This window comes from Lithobates pipiens, unplaced genomic scaffold (assembly GCF_037356315.1).
Source record: "Lithobates pipiens isolate NorthernLeopardFrog02 unplaced genomic scaffold, aLitPip1_a1.2 Scaffold_19, whole genome shotgun sequence".
Taxonomy (NCBI): domain Eukaryota; kingdom Metazoa; phylum Chordata; class Amphibia; order Anura; family Ranidae; genus Lithobates; species Lithobates pipiens.
In genome coordinates this window covers 512,957,924-512,980,936 of record NW_027507764.1, presented here as the reverse complement: position 1 = coordinate 512,980,936, position 23,013 = coordinate 512,957,924, and the positions used below count along the sequence as shown (strand labels likewise).

At 43.6% G+C, this 23,013-nt stretch overlaps 1 protein-coding gene across 1 annotated transcript in view; it reads left to right on the top strand.

Annotated features, from left to right (window-relative positions):
- LRP12 (LDL receptor related protein 12) overlaps window positions 1-23,013 on the top strand; it is a 69,796-nt gene that overhangs the window by 30,529 nt on the left and 16,254 nt on the right. Inside the window, exons 2-4 of the mRNA XM_077493161.1 lie at window positions 6,887-6,943; window positions 14,040-14,175; window positions 20,961-21,163. Coding sequence (XP_077349287.1) covers window positions 6,887-6,943; window positions 14,040-14,175; window positions 20,961-21,163 — 396 coding nt within the window. The remainder of the gene's footprint in view (window positions 1-6,886; window positions 6,944-14,039; window positions 14,176-20,960; window positions 21,164-23,013) is intronic.

The following is a 23,013-nucleotide window of genomic DNA, read 5'->3' as shown; positions in this document are numbered from 1 at the left end:
TCCGAGTTTGCAGATTGCACTGCGATATGCGAACTGATCTGGGGGTGTCATTAACGTTTCACTGACACTCCCAGCAGTTCGCATAGGGCAGTGTGAACTGCTGCTGGGAGGTATGCGATGCGGGAACCTGCCGCAGATTTGCGGCGTTCCCGCATCGCTGCAACGTGAACCTAGCCTAAGAGCCGGTTCACACAGCGGGCGATGCGAGGCGACACGACTCGCCTCGCTCTCGCAAGTCGCCCCCGTTCTGTACAATGGAACCGTTCTGAGAGGAGCGACTCGAGTCGCTCCGACTCAGAAAAAAGGTTCCTGTACTACTTTTGGGCGACCTCGGGGCGACTTGCATTGACTTCTATACAGAAGTCATTTGCAAGTCGCCGCTGAGGCCGCGGCAGGTCGCGGCGAGGCAAGTCGGAGTCGCCTCGCATCGCCTGCAGTGTGAACCGGCCCTAAGACTGCAAGAGGTAGATTTACTAAAACTGGTGCAGCTGTGCTTGGTAAAGAATTAACTTCTAACTCCAGCTTTTTCAATTAAGCTTTGGCAATAAAACCTGGAAGCTGATTGATTTCCATGCAGAGAGTCACCAGATTTTGTGCTCTTTAGTTTTCGTAAATAACCCCCAAAATCTTCACTTTTTGAGTTCTGGTCCACTTTTATAGTGTTATAAAACCCAGGACCCTGCATTCGCTATATCTGGTCTCCCACGGTACACAGAACATGGAAATGCAATTATTTTACTAAATATAAACTGCTGAATACCTTTTCTCATTAGGAGTATATAGCAGTCTTGTGACTTCTATCAGTGTTTTGTTAAAGCTTGTAGGAGGAGTTTTCATTCTACTCTGACTGTCCTATAAGCCTGGGTTCACACAGTTACGAACACAGACATCGCATTTAATTCACACCCACATTGCTGTGCTGATCACATGCGATGTCTGTGAAATGCGAGTTCAGCCATAAAGTTTGTATGGCTGAACTCTCATTGAATTCGCACAAAAAAGGTACAGGAACCTCCCTTCCCTTTTTTTTTTTTTTTATTTTTTTTTTTTTTTTCCTCCCGTCCAAATCGATCTGTGAACTGATTGGGCTGTCATTTACCTTTTTTGTATTGCCACCTGCAGCAGTTCGCAGAGGACAGTGTGAGCTGCCTGCGGGGAGATGTGATGTTGGAACAGGCGCTGGTTCCTGCATCGCGTATGTGTGAACCCAGGCTGAGGCTGCATGACCCCTGACCCTCTGAAGTGTGCTGATTGGCACTGTGTTGATCATATGCCCCTCTCCCAAGAAAGCTGAGCATGTGCAGAGTGACTCCAAGGCTCTGTCTTAGGAGATGAATAAAGAAGGGGAGGCTCAGAGAAGACAGGATCAAACAGCCTTTTTACACAGTGGAGGATTAACCCCTTAGGTTCTGCAGTGAGAATAACAAGAATGTTTTACTGCATATACAGACTGATTTTACTGTTGTGGGTTTAGTAACACTTTAAAGAGGAAGTAAACCCTGATGGGTTTACTTCCTCTTTTTTTCCCTGCAAAGGTAAAGCATAATGGACTACTATGCATCGCATAGTAGCTCATTATGTGTCACTTACCTGACACAGGAGCCAGCGAAGTTGCCGCTGTCCCCTGTAGTCCGCCGCATCCATCTTGCTGGTGGCGTCTCGCAGCTCCGACGAATCACAGCGGCGAAGCCGCGATGACGTCACTCCCGCGCATGCGCACGGGAGTCGCGTCTTGCAGCTCCGCCGCTGCCATTCGGCGAAGCCGCGATGACGTCACTCCCGCGCATGCGCACGGGAGTCGCGCCTCGCAGCTCCGCCGCTGTCATACGGCAAAGCCGCGATGACGTCACTCCCGCGCATGCACACGGGAGTCGACAAATTAGGCAAATCCATTTTTGGACTTGCCGCATTTAGTGCGCCTGTGCGCCGCTGTCTACGGCGCATGCGCCGTAGACAGCGGTGCCCATTTTCGGGCAAATATCTCCTAAACCATATAGGTTTAGGAGATATTGCTTGGACCTACAGGTAAGCCTTAATCTAGGCTTACCTGTAGGTCAAAGTGGTTTGAAAGGGTTTACTTCCTCTTTAAGCACTTGTGTATGGAAACATTTGGCTTGACTTGGATCTGGGTGTCTGGAAAGTACTCTGTGGGGGTTGTCGGTATATATATTTTTATTTTTTTCCTCTTGATTTGGACATCTGGTGTGAATTACAGTCCACATTTTTCCGGTGTCCTCGCAGTGACCTTTTTTTTTTGTCTGGCTGACATTGCACAATCTGTGCATTGTGTATGATCCGTGTGCATTGCACTGCAATCCACTCCAGTATGATCTGGAATTCTGCAGAACTCTCTCATCAATGTTCTTCAGCACCCGTCTCCTGGCCCTGATCCTTATACGGCCTCAAGTTAAACTGGAGCGCGGCACTTCTTTCACACGTGTGCGTCTCTGCTAGAAATCAATAAAGAAAGATCTGCAGAAACATGTCAGAAGCTGACTGCTTCTCCCTACACATCCCAGAAGATGGATGCCTTGCTATTAAAGGAGAGCTCTGGAATACATTGGCCACCAGCGTGCGTTTTGGGTCTGCATTTACAGCAATGAAAGGCCTCCTTACAACACGGAACATCATGAAAATAAGCAACCCTATTGGATGCATAGGCTGAGTATCATTTAGCAAAAACTATGCAATGTAAAGCGCCCCCAACTCCCAGCACATAAGTGTTCAGCTGCATCTTCTAATTTATGACGGTGGGTGGCTGTTTGTGGCAGATCTGAGTCCTTTGTGTCATTAAATCCACATCATTAAAAAAAAAAAAACTATTCATAAATTGTGTATTACATGCTCTTCATACTCATATAGTCACTTTGAGATTCCTTTTTTTGTATTCTGCAAAAACCTGGTTGATGCTGCTGCTCTCTATCTCCCCCTCCCTGTCCATGTCCGCACTACAGTTTGCAGAGCAGTGTTAGCAGTTGGTGCACATGTACAGTTTTCAGTGAGTTTCTATCCTAAGCATTTCTTCCCTATCACATCTGAGCAGCCCATGTGACTATACAGTCACACATGTGGGAGTATACATAGTGGTAAATGACAGCCCACTCCCCTCCCTCCTCCATGCCCACTAAACGGCTAAACACAACGAGGGATGGGATAATACATGTAGATTAGCAGAGGCTTTGCCTCCCTGTTATTCTAAGACACAGGCGGGGGGGTGACAAAGCCTGGGACTGGCAGAAACCCGCCCACGCCATGTTATTGCCAGAAAAAAAAAAGGAGGGTTTGTTTATAAAAAAAAAAAAAAAAAAAAATTTCCTCCTGCCGCTGTTTGCCTGCAGACAGGCTGGGAAAAATCTTGGTCCAGTGACAGCTTTATCGATTAGGAAGAAAGGTACTTGCTGTGTGTGTGTGTGTGTGTGTGTGTGTGTGTGTGTGTGTGTGTGTGTGTGTGGGGGGGGGGGGGGGGGGTTGTGATCAGCTGTTTCCAAACAGAATTGCCGGTTATCGGCATTCCTCTCCTCACTCGCTGTCAGTGTGAGGAGAGTTTGTATTCTGGCAATCCAGACGGGGACATGCACACAGATAATTAGAACACCAATCATCAGTGCCCTAATTATCAGTGCAGCCTCATCAGCATACATCTGTGAAGGTGAAAAATTATTTACATGACCGAGCAATTGTCATTCAAAGTGTGAGAGCGCTGAAAGCTGAAAATTTGCCTGGGCAGGAAGGGGGGGTGTAAGCGCTCAGTAAGCAAGTGGTTAAAGGGATAAACATGGTAACATGTGCATTTATTGCAGAGATCTCCTTCATGCTTTTCTTTTGTCTCTTAACACGGAATTTTGTCGCCTGCAACAAAAAAATTAAAAGTCAGCATTTACAAATACTGCAGCTGCTGACTTTTTTTTAAAAATAAGGACCCTTACCTGTCCAGGGCGCCCCATGGTGTCCTCACCTGATGCCGACCCATCCCTCGGCTCCGGGGGAGTGGGTGCTTAGTTTTCAGTGGGACTTCTTGTCCTGCTTCCGACTACAGGTGGCGATTCCTCCCCCCCCCCCCCAGGCGGCCCCTCCCTCTCTGCAATCTTCTGGGACACATCACAGGTCCCAGAAGATTGCCCGTCCACTGGGAGAGAGCAGAGCAACTCGCGCAGTGCTCACCCGGCTGTAAAGCCCCAAGCTGTCACGGCCTAAGACGTTTAGTAACAGCAGCATGTTTTATTTATTTACTTATTTTTGGATCACCTGTCATCACGAGGTTAAACTAAAATTGGCCCTTTTATAGTACAAAAAGAACAGGGGTTTATTTATACTGTGAAACAGCAAAAGTAATGAGACACACACACAGCAAAGTAGAGTATAGAGAGCCCCTATAGCAGGGTAAAAAAAACTTCTGCCTTTCGAACCACTCACTTTCTGCCCAGGACTACATGTCCCATGAGGCATGCTCCTCACACATTCACAAGTTCTCAGGCACTTACTTGCATGTATGGACAGTGTACTGCGCTTTGTGTGCTGCACTGTATTTCCTGATTTTTAAACAAATTATGCATTCTGTATGCAGGCCAATCGGTTCACAACTATTTTCATAATCGATTAGTTGTTGATTAATTGATTAGTTGTTTCGGCCCTAGTAAGTATAACATGTTTGTTTTGTAAAATTCCTGCTGCCACAACCGAGATATTCATCTTTACAGGAGGCGGTCATGTGTACGATAATGGTGGTCTCTGCGGCGGGTTCGCCGCGAGATCACCGTTATCAGCGGTGGGAGAGGTGCCACCCCCCCCCTCCCGTGCCCTCCGCCGCTTACCAGAGCCGTCGGAGGTGATCGGGTCCTTTCATCTGCTGGGTATGGAGATGAGTGAGGATAAGATGGCCCCTACTCATCTCTATACCATAGGCGGGCAGAAGCGACGTCAAAACGTGACTTCTGCCCATACCTCTTAAAGGAACATTTTTATTTTTTCAGTGTCATTTTTTTTTTGTTGTTTTAAACATGTAAACACAGAGTCTGAAAAAGAGGCCTGGTCCTGAAGTGATTAAATGATAAATTTTTAAAGTGGATGTAATGTGAGTTCCCTCCCCCTACAGTTAGATTCTCTCCCTATAAAACATAACCCCTCGATTGCCCCCTAGTGTTAACCCCTTCCCTGCCAGTCACATTTACACAGTAATCGGTGCATAGCACTGATCACTATGTGAATGGTCCCAAAATAGTGTCCGAAGTGTCCCCCGCAATTTTGCAGTCACGATAAAAATCGCAGATCGCTGTCATTACTAGTAAAAAAAAAATATATATATATATATATCAATAAATATGCCATAAATGTATCCCCTATTTTGTAGATGCTATAACTTTTGCGCAAACCAATCAATATAAGCTTATTGCATTTTTATAGAAGAATACATATTGGCTTAAACTGAGGAAAACTTATTATAGCAAAAAGTAAAAAATATTATTATGTTTTATTTTTTATTTTTTGTGCTATAAACAAAGGAGTGACAATTAAAAAAAAATAAAAACTGCAGGGGTGATCAAATACCACCAAAAAGCTCTATTTGTGATGGGAAAAAAATTTCATATGGGTACAGTGTTGCATGACCGCGCAATTGTCATTCAAAGTGTAACCGCGCTGGAAATTGGTCTGGGCAGGAAGGGGGGGAAAATGCCCTGTATTGAAGTGGTTAACCACTTAAGGACCAGGCCTCTTTTTCAGACTCAATGTTTACACATTTTAAAGCAGTTTTTTTTTTTGCTTGTTACTTCAAATCCCCAAACATTATTTTATTTTTTTTCCTAACACCCTAGAAAATAAAATGGCGATCACTGCAATACTTTTTTTCACACCGTATTTGCGCAGAGGTCTTACAAGCGCGTTTTTATTTTTATTTTTCACTTTTTTGAATAAAAAAAATAAGACCGCAGTAATTTTTATTTTTTTTCTATATTGTGAAAGGATAATGTTACGCCGAGTAAATTGATACCCAACATGTCACGCTTCAAAATTGCGCCCGCTCGTGGAATAGCGTCAAACCTTTCCCCTCAAATCTCCATAAGCGACATTTAAAAAATTCTACAGGTTGCATGTTTTGTGTTACAGAGGTCTATGGCTAGAATTATTGTTCTGGCTCTACCGATCGTGGCCATACCTCACATGTGTGGTTTGACTACCGTTTTCATATGCGGGCCCTACTCACGTATGCGTTCGCTTCTGCGCGCAAGCTCGTCGGGATGGGATGTTTAAAAAAAAAAATGTTTTTCTTATTTTACTTGATTTTATTTATTTTTTGTGTTTTTAAAAAAAAAAATTGATCACTTTTATTCCTATTACAAGGAATGTAAACATCCCTTGTAATAGAAAAAAGCATGACAGGTCCTCTTAAATATGAGGTCTGGGGTCAAAGTCCTCAGATCTCATATTTGGACTTAAATGCAATAAAAAAAAAGTAATTTGAAAAAATGACAGTGAAAAAAATGTACCTTTTTTTTTTTTTAAGAGGTATGGGCGGAAGTGACGTTTTGACGTCGCACCTATCCTGCCGCCGATAACGGTGAGCTCGTGTCGAACCCGCCATGGAGACCACCATTATCGTACACACGACCGCCTCCTTTAAAGAGGAATATCTCAGTTGTGGCAGCAGTTGCTGCCGTTCCCGAGATATCCCTCTTCAAAGTGCCGACGTATATGTACAGGAGGCGGTCGGTAAGTGGTTAAAGAATATTCACAAAGTCATTTTAAATTATGTAGAATTAAGACAGTGATGGAAGCTTGTATACAAGAACTACTATCACTGATTTGGAAAGATGTATGTGACTATGGAAGATTGTATTAAGGAATCTTTTATATATATATATATATATACATTTCTTTTTATTTTTTTTAGAAAATGGCATCTATGGTGAGCACTCTGAAAATGTGCATCTTTCAGGACTCCCAGTCGGTAAGTCTTTTTTGTTTTTAATATAAGTCTATGTATGTGTGAGTGTATGTGTATGAGATATAGATAGATTATATATATATATATATATATCTCTATCTCTCTCATACACATACACACACACACTGCTGTGAAAAAGTATTTGCCCCTTCCTGATTGGTGTGTGTGGTTTTATTTTTTTATTTTTTGTTTTTTTCATATTTCTCACCCTTGAATGATTCAGATCATCAAACAAATTTTAATATTATACAAACATAACCTGAGTAAATCCAAGATGCAGTTTTTAAATTATTATTTAATTTAAGGGGAAAAAGCTGTTCAAACCTGCCTGTAATTTCCCCGTCCCCCATGCTGAATCATGAATGAACTGTGATGAACCACAATTTTTTGGGTTAATTTGAGTTCAATTTCACTTGCCACAAACAGGCCTGATTACTGCCAGACCTCTTAAATCAAACTACATAAAAAGAAGCTATCTGAAGTGAAGCATGCTAACAAATCACAAAAAGCCACACATGGTGCCACAATCTAAAAACAATTCAAGAACAGATTAGAAACAAACGTGTATCATTTTAGGAAGGGTTTCTAAGACTTTGGAACTCCAGTGAACCACGGGAGAGCCATTATTATCCACAAATGGCGAAAAATTGGAACAGTGGTAAACGCTCTTGAGGATTTGCCAGCCTACAAAAATGACTCCAAGAGCATGACGACAACTCATCCAGGAGGTCATAAAAGAACCCAGAACAACATCTAAAGATCTGCAGGTCTCACTTGCCTCAGGTAAGGTCAGTGTTCAGGATTCAACAATAAGAAAGACTGGGCAAAAAATGGCATCCATGGGAGAGTTCCAAGGCCAAAGCCACTGCTGACCAAAAAGAACACAAAGGCTCTTCTCACATTTACCAAAAAAAATCTTGATTATCCCCAAGACTTTTTAGGCACATATTCTGTGGACTGAGGAGACAAAAATTTCAACTTCTTGGAAGGTGTGCGCCCCGTTACATCTGACATAAAAATAATACAGCATTTCATACCAAGAACACCATACCAACAGTCAGACGTGGTGGTGGTAGTGTGATGGTCTGGGGCTGCTTTGCAGCTTCAGGACCTGGACGACTTACCATAATTGATGGAACCATGAAATCTGAGCTCTATCAGAAAATCCTAAAGGAGAATGTCCGGCCATCAGTTTGTGACCTCAAGCTCAAGTGCACTTGGGTTATGCAGCAGGGCAATGACCCCAAACACAACAGCAAATCCACCTCCAAATGGTTCAAAGCAAAATTTAGGTTTTGGAGTGGCCTCGTTAAAAAGGACTGGACTTAAATCCAATTGAGATGCTGTATCATGATATTACACAGGCCGTTCATGCCGGAAAACCCTCCAATGTGGATCCACAGCAATGTGAAAGACTCATTGTCAATTATTGTAAACGCTTGATTGCAGTTGTTGTCACCAAGGGTGGCACAACCAGTTATTAGGTTTGGGGGGGGGGCAATTACTTTTTCACATAAAGCCAGGCAGATTTGGACAGCTTTTTTGCCTTAATAAATGAAACCATCATTTTGTATTTACTCGGGTTATCTTTGTGTAATAATAAAATTTGTTTGAGCTGAGTCATTTACTGTATTTATTGGCGTATAACACTTACTTTTTCACCATGAAAATTGGGTGCAAATAGCGTGTGCGTGTTATACGCCAATACAAAATTTTACATTTTTTTTATTTTTATTTTTTTTCCCCTGGAACTTCCCTCTTAAAATGAATGTGCGTGTTATACGCCGATAAATACGGTACGTGTGACAAATATGCAAAAACAGAAAGGGGGCAAATACTTTTTCACAGCTGTGTGTGTGTGTGTGTGTGTGTGTGTCTTTAGTTTATACACACTCCCATTTGCGTACTGTCACTTTAAAGTGTTCAGCGTTTCGGTAATAAAAATGTAAAGGTTAACTAACACCATATGGAGTGTAATACGGGGGGTTGCACTGCTCCAAGGTGATGCCCCTTGCTGCTGTAGTAACCGCCAGGTGCCAGCCTCGGTCCACAACCAGAATGTGCACAAAAAACGAGGTGGTGGCACTTCCAGCCTAAAAAAACTACAAATTTATTGGAAATCCATTAAAATCGAGGCCAGGACATGTGCATGCATCTCATGTAGAATTCAGCAAATGCGTTTCACACACCTGTACTTAGTCATTGCTATTGCCATTCCACAATGGACCAGAGTGATTCTGATTGGTTAGCACTGCACATTGAATTGCTCTGACCAATCACCGGAATCGCTGCAAAGAGAAGATCCCCGGATTGCTGGATGCGGGGGAAGAATGTATTGTTTACTTTTTTTATTTTGTTTTGTTTTATATGCTTTTCACAGAAAAACAAGAAGGTTAACACTTTAAGGGCTAATGGAAAGTTGCTGATTGGTGCAAAGTTCAGGCAAAAACTTTGTGTTCTGCAGGCAGCCTGTAGTAGGTGGAGCCTGCTGGGCCCCTCCCACTGCTCTGCTTTCTCCAGAGGTTATGTGGAGCCCAGTGATATCACCACTACCTTTTACAAAGTAATATCTGGGATTTTAAAGGCTTTTGATCCAAAAAAAAATAATAATAATAAAAAATAGATTTATATCCTGAGTATTTGTTTTTGTGCTCAGAGTTCAGCTTTCAGATCGGTGGCAGAATAATGCCAGTGTCTCATTACCAAATCCCTTATTGCTTATACATCATGCAGTCAATGTGTAAAGGACAGAGGCAGATCTGTAAGTGCGGTGCCAGCCCTCTGCCCCAGAAAAAAAATGATGATGTAAGCTGCCACCACACATTTGGCTATGGAGTTTTCTGCCGCATGCAATGCGGGAAAGCGTCTGAACTCTGAAAATATTCCGAATAGATTAAAGTGACATCTGCCTGCCTCTGAGCAGATTTCACTTCGCTAAATCGTCTGCCTAATTTCCCTCCCTATGTAAGCCTTGCATTAGTCGGCTGATGAGAAGGCATTCACATTCAGCGATTTCCATGAAAATGGTTCCCGGGCTCTGTGGAATGGAAGTGTGGAGGGAAGAAGATTGTTACTTGGTTACTAATTCAAGTCTTACAAGCTTGCTGCTTTTTTTTTTTTTTTTTTTAACAGAAAAAAAAAAAATCTGTCATAGGAAAATGGTTTAACTGACTCGTAGATCTGGGCAGTTTTACCTCTTAAAGGGAGCCTGTTGTGAAAGAAAAATGGGCTGTCATTGCTAATCCTCCTCATGAAAAAGCTTGTTACCTGGCTGTAAGGTTTGGCCACTGGATTTGATACTATGTGGTTGATTTACTAGAACTAGAGAACTCAGAATCTGGTGCAGCTGTGCATGGTAGCCAATCGGCTTCCAACTTCAGCTTATTCAATTATGCTTTGGCAATACAACTGGAAGCCGATTGGTTTCTATGCAGAGCTGCATCATATTTTCCACTCTCCAGTTTTAGTAAATCAACCCCTTTGTGATACAGAGGGATTCGGAGAGCCAGGCAAATGGCATTCTGTGAAAGATGAGCAGTAGCAGACTAAATACTTTTCTTGTGAGCAGCACCCTTAACAGATCTATGTTGTAAATGAATGATCTGTATATAGACTGTAGTGGAGAAGGGGTTACATTATATAAACTTAACGGTGCATACATTTTGTATTTGTGTAGTGTGCAGGATAGGGTCTCTAATTACTGACGCGTTTCAGTCCATTTATCAAGATGGCCAAACGCAGCTCATGGGGTTTAACAGATTTCAGAGGTCTGCTTTAACCAATTGTCAACATGGCCAATGCTGACATTCCTCTCCTACATGCAAGAAATGTTTTTTGCTAGAGAATTACTTAGAATGCCCAATTATAAAAAAAAAGTGTGTGTGTGTGTGTATATGTGTGTGTGTGTATATGTGTGTGTGTGTATATGTGTGTGTGTGTATATGTGTGTGTGTGTGTGTATGTATATATGTATGTGTGTGTGTGTGTGTATATATATATATATATATATATATATATATATATATATATATATATATATATATATATATATATATATATATATATAAATTAGTGTGTGTATATATGTCACGCTGTATTGGCGCAGCAGTTTTTCAAATATGTTTTTATGGGGGGGGAGGAGAGAGAGATTCACTCTAGTGAATAAAAAAAAAAAAATTGGCCCAATTTTTTTGTATGTGAAAGGTGTTACGCCAAGTAAACAGATACTGAACTTGTCGCACTTTAAAAATTGCATACATTTGTGAAAGGGCAACAAGCTACGATACTTAAAAAATCTCCATGGGCAATGCTTTAAAACGTGTGTGTGTTTTTTGTTTTTGTTTTTTTACAGATTACCAGTTTGGAGTCCCCGCCGCTTGTAAAAGCAGTCAAGCGGCAGAAAAGCTGCTATGAGGGCTTTCACATTGCAGGGAATCATTCCGATATCACCACTCAAAGACCAGGACGTCATGTGACGGCCAGCAGTGGCCAAGTGGTTAAGAATAGCCACGCATCTTTTATGATTAAGAGTGCTGGGCTGAATATTGCCACTGAGGGAGGGAATCCACACTGAATTTAGGATTGGGAGGCGTAGAAGATAACCAGCTTGCATGTCTGTTATTGCTTGAGATTATAAATGGGTCTGATAATTTGTTTGTATTTTTCTGGGGAGTTGGCATGCAGGAGGTGTGGTGGCACCATCTGTTGGTGATAAAAGTTGTTGTTCCTAGATGGAGAGACAGGGAGAGATATTATATTATATATAATTGCATCTAGGAACAACATTTATCAGCAAAAAAAAAAATTATATATTGTGTGTGTGTGTGTGTGTGTGTGTATATATGTGTGTGTGTGTGTGTGTGTGTGTGTGTGTGTGTGTATATGTATATATATATATATATATATATATATATATATATATATATATATATATATATATATATATATATATATATATATATATATATATATATATATATATATATATATATATATATATATATATAATATTATAATTTTCTTAAATTTTTTACCCTTTTTATTTATTTATTTTCTCACAATGAACAGGGGAATTTAGCATTATTTCCCTAATGGCTAGGAGTGCATACTAGGAGAGACTGACAGTAGATTTGTGATTGGTTGCCATGGACTCCTGCACACCTTTGCACTTTAAAAAAAAGTACTATACAACTTGTATAGAAAAGCATTTGTTCTTAAAGGACATCTTGTGTGAGCATGTGTAAATGCTTTAACAATCCCTGACCTCAGGTTGCTTATAATGCAAGGCCTCGACCTCCCATGCGTACATATACATACCAGGGCCAATTTAGACTGGAGCTATGCACCAGCATATCTTTAAGAGGAAAGTGAAGTACCCAGAGGGAACTGGATGAGAATGTACAAACTCCATGCAGGTAGTGCCATGGTTGGTGTTTGAACAAAGAACCCAAGTGCTGCAGTTTTTTTTTTTTTTTTTTAGGCATGCAAGCTGAGAGAATCATTTCATTTTTAATTCATGACAAAAAACGATGGCAACATGGATGACGTTAAAGTGTATTTAAAGGAATAAAATGTTGTGTGTTTTTTTTTTTTTTTTTTTTTTGGGAGGGAATAGTCCTCGTCCATCCCCCCGGGTCCATACCAGGTTGTTGGGGTCTGTGGGTGGGGGGGGGCTTATCGGAATCTGGACGCCCCCTTTTATAAGGGGGGCCCCTAGATCTCCCCCCCCCCCATGTGAATGACTATGGGGTATCCATTCATTTAAAAAAAAAAAAAAAATCTTCTCCGCTTCTTCCTCAGGTTTTCCTCCATCTTCTCCCACATCTTCATCCTTCAGTCGTCTTCTCCCCCTGCTTCTTCTTTGTCCAGTGTTGTTCTTCCTCTGCCGCTGCTCCCGCCGGCGACCGTCCTCCAATGCTGCGTCCTGCTCTCTTGGTGCCGATGTCCTGCAATTCTTTAACGATGGGGGCATGGCAGTTGGATTACGTCATCCGATGCCATGCCCCCTTGTGACATCACAGGCCCACCATGTCTCGGGTGGTGACATCACAAGGGGGCGTGGCCCCCGGATGACTTAATTCGATTGCCGATAAGCCCCTGCCCGCAGACCCAGACAACCACCGGGCAAAGGTTGTCGGGAAGAGGCCCTTGTCCCCATCAACATGTGGGTAAGGTGCTTTGAGGGGGGGGGGCGGAGCCCCCCCCCACCCGCTGAGGGCATTTGGCCTGGTATGGCTCAGGAGGGGGGGGGGGGGGGCGTCCGCTCGTCCCCTCCCTTTCCTGACCTGCCAGCCTGCATGCTTGGATAAGGGTCTGGTAAGGATTTTGGGGGAGCCCACGCTGTTCGCTGTTTTTACTGTGTTTGGGGGGGGGGGGTGTGTGTGTGTGTGTGTGTGTGTTTTTTTTCCCATTGAGTGGGAAGCCAGCTGATGACTCATTGGTTGTTAAGGACACGGCGGCCGGCTGGCCCCCTCCTTAGCAACCAGCTATATACTGTGTAAAAAATGAAAAAAACGCAAATCGTGACAAAATTTTACCGCAGTACTTGTGTTTTGGATGCTGGTCCATTGAATTCTATTACAACCAAAATGCTGCATTTTGCGGGGGGGGGAAAAAGTCCCCGACCCTTTTCAAAAACACAGTTACAAAAATGCATTGATGTGAACATGTTCCATAGGAACCCATGTTAAACAATTTCCCTGCATTTCTGCAGCCAGAGAGCATCTTTATGTGCTCAATTTATCTGTCAAATGTGAGTGCAATAGTTGAAGCATTTTTATTGGATTATATATTAAAGCTGTTACACTAGGGAGGCTGGGCGGGCTCTCCTTTCTTGTTTGGTTCCTATGTGGAACTGTACGAGATTTGGCACGCTCCAGCTTTAGTAAATCTCCCCCATAGGCTTTTATTGAGGTGCGTTCAGGGGCGTAGGCAAAAAAAGCCCCTAAAAATGTCCGTTTAGGAGCAGTGCATGTGCATGAGGCTTACTTTTTATGGACTTTTTCTTCTGCAGACCAATAAAGGAATGTGGGTATATGCAATTATTTTTTTCTATCATTTTAAAAATGAAATGTATTTAATTTTTGTTTTATTGTTGCAGCTTGTGCAGGGATTCCTGAACAGATCAGACAGCCAAGTGGAGTCATCACTAGTCCTGGCTGGCCACTAGAATATCCTTCAAGAGTCAATTGCAGTTGGTGCATCCATGCCAACCCTGGCGAAATAATCACCATTAGGTATGTATTTCCTCTCCTGACCCTAGAGACTAAGGCTGGCCATAGGTGATTATTTTTTTTTTTTTTTTTTTTCTCTTGATCAGCCAGAGGGGTGAGCGAAAAAAAGCCAAATAGATTTCCCAATTTCATACAAGGGAGGTGGATGAAGGAATCCTCCTTCTTTGCCCATTTTCTGCACTGAGCACCTAACCTACACCAAACTGTTACTTTTATTATCAGCAAATGTATGTAAAGAGGCACCCAAACCTACAGATGTTTTTATTCAAGTTGTAAGGTTATATTGCCTTTAACTAATGCTAAGCTTTTATGTTCAGGGTCTTGTATCTTCTCTTGGGAGTGTGTAAAGGACACACAGGGACCAGGTGACCTCTAAGCCTCTAAGCCCCTGTACACACGGTCGGAGATTTCCACAACCAAATCCGTCGGATTTTGTCCGAAACTGTTGCATACACACGGTCGGACAAAGTTGGCGAAAAATCTGATCATTCAGAACGTGATGACGTAATTTCCCTACGATGGGACTATATTCAGGCTAGTAGCCAATAGCTTTGATGTAGGAATTTGATCTGAGCATGTGTGGCACTTGGTCCAATCAAAATTCTCTACACATGATCGGAGTATGCCCGATCGGCCCAGTTGGTCGGGAAATATTTCCAACATGTTGGAAAATTGGGTCCGACGGATATTCCGACGGAATCAGTCCGATGCATACCACACACAGTCGGATTATCCGAAGACACGGTGCGATAGGACACATTCTGACGGATTCTCCAACCATGTGTACAAGGGCTAAGACAGGTCTGGCTGCAGACACTTGTAGTCATTGAACCCTTTTATTAGAGCTGCACGATTAATCATTTAAAAAAAAATCACGATCTCGATTCAACCCCCTCTCACCATCTTAATCCAGTATTTTCCACAATTCATTTATGTAACAAGTGCAAAGCTGTTCTCTGCTCGCTCACAGCTGTCAAAAAAACAAAACAAAAAACAACCATCTGCAAATGTTTATCAACATTGCTCAGCGCTGAGAGATAAAAGGAAACTGTAACATTTAGTTCTTTTAGATCAAAGGGATGAACTTCAGTCTGTAAATGAGTTCAGTTTAACCACTTAAAGACTAGGCTTTTTTATGGCACTTGTTGCTTACAAGTTAAAAATGAGTATTTTCTGCTAGAAAATTACTTAGCAGAGTCCTTAGAGAATAAAATGGCGGTCGTTGCAATATTTTATGTCACTGTATTTGTGCACTGGTCTTTCAAACCCAAATATTTTTCACTGAATTCCAGGAATTGTTATAATACTAACCAGAACACTAATTCATTCAAGAGCGCTGTGAAGATGATGACCTTGTGATTACCAGGGCACATTGCCTGGTACAAAACTTGAAGGGGGGGGGGGAGGGGTGGAATGTACTAAAGCTGGAGCAGCAGTACATGGTAACTAATCAGCTTCTATCATCAACTTGTTCAGTCAAAGTGACACTAAACCCTGGTTTAAAAAAAAACATATATTCAGTTATGCATTCTTAACTTTAAAACGCCTCCACTCCAAATCTAAAAATTTCTTCCAAGTAAGGTAAATATGTCACCCTTTTCCTGTACCCCTAGACTTTAGAAAAGCACGTCCCAAGCTTCTTTTGTGGATCACTGGCGTACATTTACCTTTTGTTCTCCTGTGACCCAGAGTCAGCTGATAATCAGCTGGCAAAGTAGAGCTGTGTCAGGCTTCCGCAAGGATCCTGACAATATTGTCCACCCAGCTGCCTGATTGACAGTTTGGTTCCACCACAGCATGCTGCTGACAGCCAGAGTCAGCTGCACCAGTCCCCCTCCAACCTGGCGTCCCAATAGGGGCTGGAGGAGTAAAGCAATGACTGACTGTCGCTGCTATGAGCAGACAGAGCTGACTGAGCAGCAGTCATGTAAGCGTTAATTTCTCGGTCTTCGAGCCTCGTACTACTCTTTTAAAGTCAAAAGTAAAGTTAGAATTTTCCTAAAGCCAGCCATAGATGGAGCCATTTTCTTTCCTGCAAACACAGTCAGTGTTTATGGAGGAATCCCTCCCATGTAGCCATTATGTTCTCTGAGCAGAGAAGCCATCCCCGCCAGGAAAACATAGTGATTAATGCTAGGGGCTATAACAACTGCTAGCAACAATCACTTGTAAAAATCCAGCAGGCTGGTCGATCGTACATTTAGCCTGGCCATACATGGGTCAAATCTTGGCTGGTTCAGCAGGACTTGACCCATTTATGGCTGGCTTAAGAGAAATATGTTGGCTGCTGTTGCTGACCACCTACTGGAAAAGCTAGTATTTTGGCTGATCCAATGGCTTCATTATTTTGCGTCATTGACCCGCAAGATGTATACAGACAGTCCCCGAGTTACAAAAAAGATAGGGATTGTAGGTTTGTTCGTCTAATTTGTTTGTAAGTCGGAACAGGTCAATTTTTAAGTACAACTCCGGCCTGTGCAGTGATTTGGGATGTTCCGGGCTCTTCTGTGCGAGTAGTCATTATATTTGGGGCTCTTGTAGCCATGTAGTATTGTAGTGTGGGATGTATCCGGTGCTACAAGATGGCTGCTCAGTTGTATCTAGAACCAGTGTGGAACACAAGCGGCCGACAGTGACGTCACACCACCGCCGTTCGTAAGTAGGATTCGTTCGCAATTTGGATGTTCTTAACTCGGGGAACGTCTGTACAGATCTAGAAATTAGGAAGTCCTTATCTGCCTGCTACTTGTTCTCTCCTAGTTGGTGATTCAAAATATTGAAGCCAATCAACATGACTACTGTCATATGCAGACTGAGAAGTCTGAAATTGCAGCTTCCAAGATTTCTCAGGAATGGTTTTCTTTAAATCAAATGCATTTTTAAATGCATTTTGACTTTACATTAAGGGACTAAGCTTAAGACCCTTTTCACACGGGCGCCTCCATTGGACGGACTCTTCTTTGCTCAGCAGGCGATCGATCCGCTGATCCTCGCTCAGCAGGCAGATGACCGGTCTGTCTCACTGTGCAGAGCGGAGAGGGACCCAGTCCCACTATCCTCTATGGGGAGATCAGGTGAAGAGGGATCACCTGTCCGTTTTCATCCAATCGTATGCAATCTGATCCGCCAGACGGATGGAAAATAGGACCACCATCCGTCTGGATTGTGCGGAAAGGCTCAGATAGAATATCGGCGGACGTCACCCCGACATCTGCCGCTCCATAAAGGTGAGTGGAGGGTCCGACCAGATCCCCCTGAAAAACCGACAGGCGGACCTGATTGTGCAGCCCGTGTAAAAGAGCCCGTACTGTAATGTACTAACCTGCACAGTAAATGGGTCATTCTGCTGTGTTTTGTAAAGCAGGGTAAGTGCATTGGGTTTAGAAGAATACATTTGTTTTCAACAGGACTCATTCCACCAATGCTTTGCCCTGTGTTACATAGTGAAAAGTGTTGCATTTTTTATGTGTTGTCCTATGTGTTGCCACTCAGGGCTTTCTCAGCGGCAGAGTAGCATCTGTGCACAGAAAGTAGTTAAACAGAAGTGCCAGTTGGAACAGAGAGTCTTTGCGGTATTGGAAGTGTCACTGCTGCCATTATTCACTGAGCTCCTGCTATTCGCCTCTCTGCTTTGTCATCGGATAAATGAGAAGCTGTTCAGTGAGCCTCAAATAAAAATAAATGGCAGGGTTATACTACATGGCATCATTTGAGACTCGGTTCTGAACCTGCCTGGAGCTGCTAATATCAAAATGAAAATGGCGGCTCCCAGCAATGGTCTGAGGCTTGCTTTAAAGAAAGCTAAACAAATAAACCATCCTCAAAATGTTGCCTTCCAGTTGCTCCTCATTGCACTACATACATTTCAGTATAAATGACAATGTAAGTGCCTTGTTTAAATGTGCAGCCGGTGGGTGTGAGCTCTCTCCCCATCAACAATGCCTAGAGCTATGGATGCTGGTGGGTGACCTATATTCTCTAAGGATAAGCCGAGCAGGGTTCCCTGGAAGCCTAAGGTTTCTCTGGAGGTTACTAGGGGTTTCTTGAGCTGTGTCTGGTTGACTTTCTGATGTTTACATAATTTTGGGTACAACACCACTTGGCAAAGCCATTACCTGTCTGTTGTCTTTACAATGGTAGTCAGAATGTCACCTTTACATTGTTCTCGCTGACCACCAGTGTTTTTTTGTTTTTAACCACTTCAATACAGGGCACTTAAACACCTTCCTGCCCAGACCAATTTTGAGCTTTCAGCGCTGTCGCACTTTGAATGACAATTGCGCGGTCATGCTACACTGTACCCAAATGAAATTTTTATCATTTTTTTCCCACAAATAGAGCTTTCTTTTGGTGGTATTTGATCACCTCTACGGTTTTTATTTTTTGCGCTACAAATAAAAAAAAATACCGAAAATTTTGAAAAAAAAAATGTTTTTTTTTGTTTCAGTTTCAAAACTTTGTAAATAAGTAAGTTTTCTCCTTCACTGATGGGCACTGATAAGGTGGCACTGATGGGCACCAATGTGGCACCAATGAAGTGGCACTGATAGGCGACACGGATGGGCGACACGGACGGACACTGATGGGTGGCACAAATTGGCACTGATAGCTGGCACGGATGGGCGGCACGGATGGGCATGGATAGGCGGCACAGGTGGGCACTCATAGGCGGCACAGGTGGGCACTCATAGGCGGCACAGGTGGGCACTCATAGGCGGCACAGGTGGGCACTCATAGGCGGCACAGGTGGGCACTCATAGGCGGCATCGGTGTTATAGTAATGGATGCCAATCAGTGCCAAACAATAATGCATGCCAATCAGTGATGCCCATTGTGGCCACTGATTGGCATCCATTATGGGCACTGATTGGCACCCATTGTGCTGACTGGCACCCTGGTGGTCTAGGGAGGATTATGGATTTTTATTACCTTTTCCCTGGTGGTCTAGTGGTGTCCCTGGTGGTCCAGTGTGGGCATCCTCGGGGGGGCTGCGCTGATAATCGATCAGCACAGACCCCCCCCCCCCCTGTCAGAGGAGCAGCCGATCGGCTCTCCTCTACTCGCGTCTGACAGACGCGAGTGAGGGAAAGCCGATCACCGGCTCTTCCCATTTACACTGTGATCAGCCGTGATTGGACACGGCTGATCACATGGTAAAGAGTCTCCGTCGGAGACTCTTTACCGAGATCATAGTTGCCGGGTGTCAGACTGACACCCCGCAACAACGATCGCCGCGATGCGCGCCCCCGGGGGTGCGCAGCGGCTCATTATCCTAATCGCGTCATATGACGTCCGGTTAGGATAATGAAACCACTTTGCCACCGTCAATTTGTAATAGGGCGGGCGGCAAGTGGTTAAATTGAACAAACTGAAGTCAGAAGCTAATTGACCACAATGCACAGATGTGCCAGATTTTGCAATCTCCAGTTTTAGTAAATCAACCTCATTGTGTGTCTTAGGGCGATTTATTTTATTTATTTATTTTTGTTGCTCCTGCAGAATCTCACAGTTCTGTTGCCAAAATAACCCAAAGGGGAAGTTTTTCTGTTTGCTTCCCCCCCCCCCCCCCCCCTGCCACAATTGGCACTTTGTTTTTTTTTTTTTTTTTGTTTGTTTTTTTTTTTTATAGGTACCCGCTCCTATTTCTGCTCTGATTGCCATGGCGATCCGAGCAGATGTTCACCCCTACTTCCCCCTCAGCCTTCTGGGACAGCCTTCAAAGGTCCCAGAAGACTACAGGGCCATGCACATAGTAAAGCTCGGCTCGTGAATAGGCAGTGTGAGGCCACAAGGTGTCAGTGTCGGTCTCCCTTAGTTATGATGCCAAAGCCTGGACCCAAAGCCCATTTAAAAATTGGATCAAGTGAGGCCAACGCTGGATCCCTGGACAGGTAGGCGTCCTTCTTCTAAATCGAAAACCATCTGCGCTCAATCCCATTAAATCCCCAAAGAAGACTATGGTGGCAATGATTTCAACGATGCAGCCCTCCTCAGATTGGGTGATCTTCAGAATACTATATAAAAATACACACAAGAGGGCAAAGACGCCTAGTGCATTACCACCAAAACCACTTATCAAAAACGTGCAACAATGTTAAACACACAACATTGGAATAAAATCATGTTTATCAAGTAAACGGCTCTAGCAGGTGAGACCCCCCCCCCCCCCTCCTCAGAGCCCTCCGAGTGTCCTTGTATTAAATGTCAGCAGCTACAGGATTTGTAGGTGCTGACTTTTAATTTGTTTGGGGGGGAGACTGGAGCTCCGCTTTAATGGAAACCAATAAAAACTCCATGCTACAGCAGATTCAGTAAGTTGTAGCTCAGGTTCTGAATAAATGACTTTCTGCAGCATTTGTAGCTAAATACAGATTTGGTGGCTTCAGTAGCCTCCTATGTTATCCAGTGCAGCTGCCCACAGGTGACCTGTTAGCTTCTTAGCCTTGTACTCCGGGAGGCTACATGACAATCTGGGAGAGAGAATTGTAGCTTCCGCAGAACTCTTGCTTCCCTAGATGGCTCTGATTTACAGCACAGTGAGAAACAGATCTCTGCTGCCCCATAGAGAACACTGCCTGGCACAGAATGTTCTTATGCCATTTCTCAGGAAGAGCTGATGACTTTTTTTGAGTTAATAATCCATTTATATAGTGTAACCCTTTTAAAGACAGATATACAAATGGCATTCTTAGCTTGGCATAAAGGAAGTCGGTTTTACAGTTGTCTTTGATGTGTATATTTAGGACAGAACTTTTTACCTATTTTACATTTTGTCCTTCGCATTCCAGTTTTCAGGAATTTGATCTTCAGGGATCAGCTACTTGCAACTTTGACTGGTTGTCTATAGGATCGTCCCCAAATTCTGATGGACCAAGAGCATGTGGCTCTACAATTCCAGCACCATACACATCTGTACAAGACCACGTTTGGATCAAATTCCACGCTGATGATCGCATTTCCAGAAAAGGATTCCGGCTATCCTATATTGCAGGTAGAGGTAACATTGTGACAGTTGAGAATTGTAGGTATGACAATAGACGCTTTCTGAGCAGTCGTCTGTTGTTGGATAAAACCTGTAAAATAAAATTTGTCTGTTGGACTTCTTGCATTTCTTAAAGTGGAACAAGTGACAAAATGACGGTCTTGATCACATTCATATACCTTGGTGTACATCCATGTGAAGGACTGTGTTTGTCCACGTATGATGCACAGGTGTTCCGTGAATCCGCATTCAGGCATTCCTATTTGTGTCAGTTGGGATGCAGCGGCTGCACAGACAGAGAAGCTGTTCCCAGTTTGACATCTGTCTGCTTTTGGGGACCCACACCCGCATGGATGTCAGCTTGGTACAGCAGATGTGACGGTGTCCCAATTGATGTGAAAGGGACTACTTGCACGTGGATGCACGGAATTCCTATACATCCTGTGGAAGCGCGGCCCTTCGCACGGGTGTACAATTTAGTACACCTGTGTGAATGAGGCCTAAAAACTGCATGCTGTGACTTTTCTGCAATAAAAACCTTAACGTGTTCGAGATTCACTTCAAAATGTAGGTTGAGCTGCACATGCACAGTTTAGTGTACATTATCTGCACACCTGGGTGCTGGAATGAACAAACCCCCATGTGTGCGCATGGGAGTTGTATCATCATTTTCCTTCCGGCCAAACAGCCGATGGTCCCGTTCCTGGAAGAACATAGTGAGAGCTCACAGACATCACATCGCTGGAGTGGGGGTGAGTATTTCCAGTGGTTGTATAGGCTGAAGGTTTTTTTACCTTCATGTATTCTATGCGTTGAGATAAAAAACCTTCTTTGACAGCCCCACCCCAATATTTACCTGAGCCCCCACTCAATCCATCTATGTGCAGGAGGGCCTCAGCTGTCCTGGATCCCTCTTTCTGCATTGGCTGACGCATCAACAGGAGCCAATGGCTCCCACTGTCAATTACAGCCAGTGAGCTAATGAGGAGAGAGAGTGGGGGGGAGGCTCTGTTATGCACGCAAAGAGCAGGGTTCAGGAGCGAGCACGCACCAATGCCCTCATATCAAACAGAGCAGGTAAGTATGACATGTTTGTTATTAAAAAGGTGTTTTTTTTTTTTTTCTTTCTTTCTTTATATCACTTTTAGTTCCACTTTAAAGGGGTTGTAAACCCTCGTGTTTTTTTTTTTTTTTTTTGAATAACAAACATGTCATACTTTCCTCCACTATGCATCTCGTGCCCACGTTTGGAGAAGACTCTCCTAAGGTGGACACATGTGCGGGCGTGCTCCCGAGTCCTGCATCTGTGTCCATTCACAGAATGCAAGACTCGGCCCTGCCCCCAGCATCATTGGATTTGATTAACAGCAGCGGGAGCCAATGGCTGTGCTGCTATCAATCTATCCAATCAGGACATGAGACACCAGTTAGGGCTGGTGTGCTCATTCCCGGGCTGGAGGGTGACAGCGTTCAGGTAAGGAAAGGGGGGGGGGGGGGGGGCTGCAGCACTACAGAAGGTTTTAAACCTTAATGCATAGAATGCATTAAAGTGGAGTTCCACCCATAAGACTGTTTACATTACTCTGCAGCAAACAATCTAACAAATGACATTTGGAGAGTTTATTTATTTTTTTACTTGCCTTTTAAACCCTGTTGCTATGTGGTACGTTCAAATCTTCCCCTTCCTCACTGTGGCTCCTGACGTCACATTCCTCAGCACCTCTGCTCGCTACTGCTCCTGGGAGATGTGTGTCATCATTTCCCAGGAGTCAGTGGGCAGCGCGAGGGCTTTGTTGCCATTACAACGGGAGCGGGCTCTTCTGACAACACCCATTGCCATGGCAATGTGAGAACTTGAC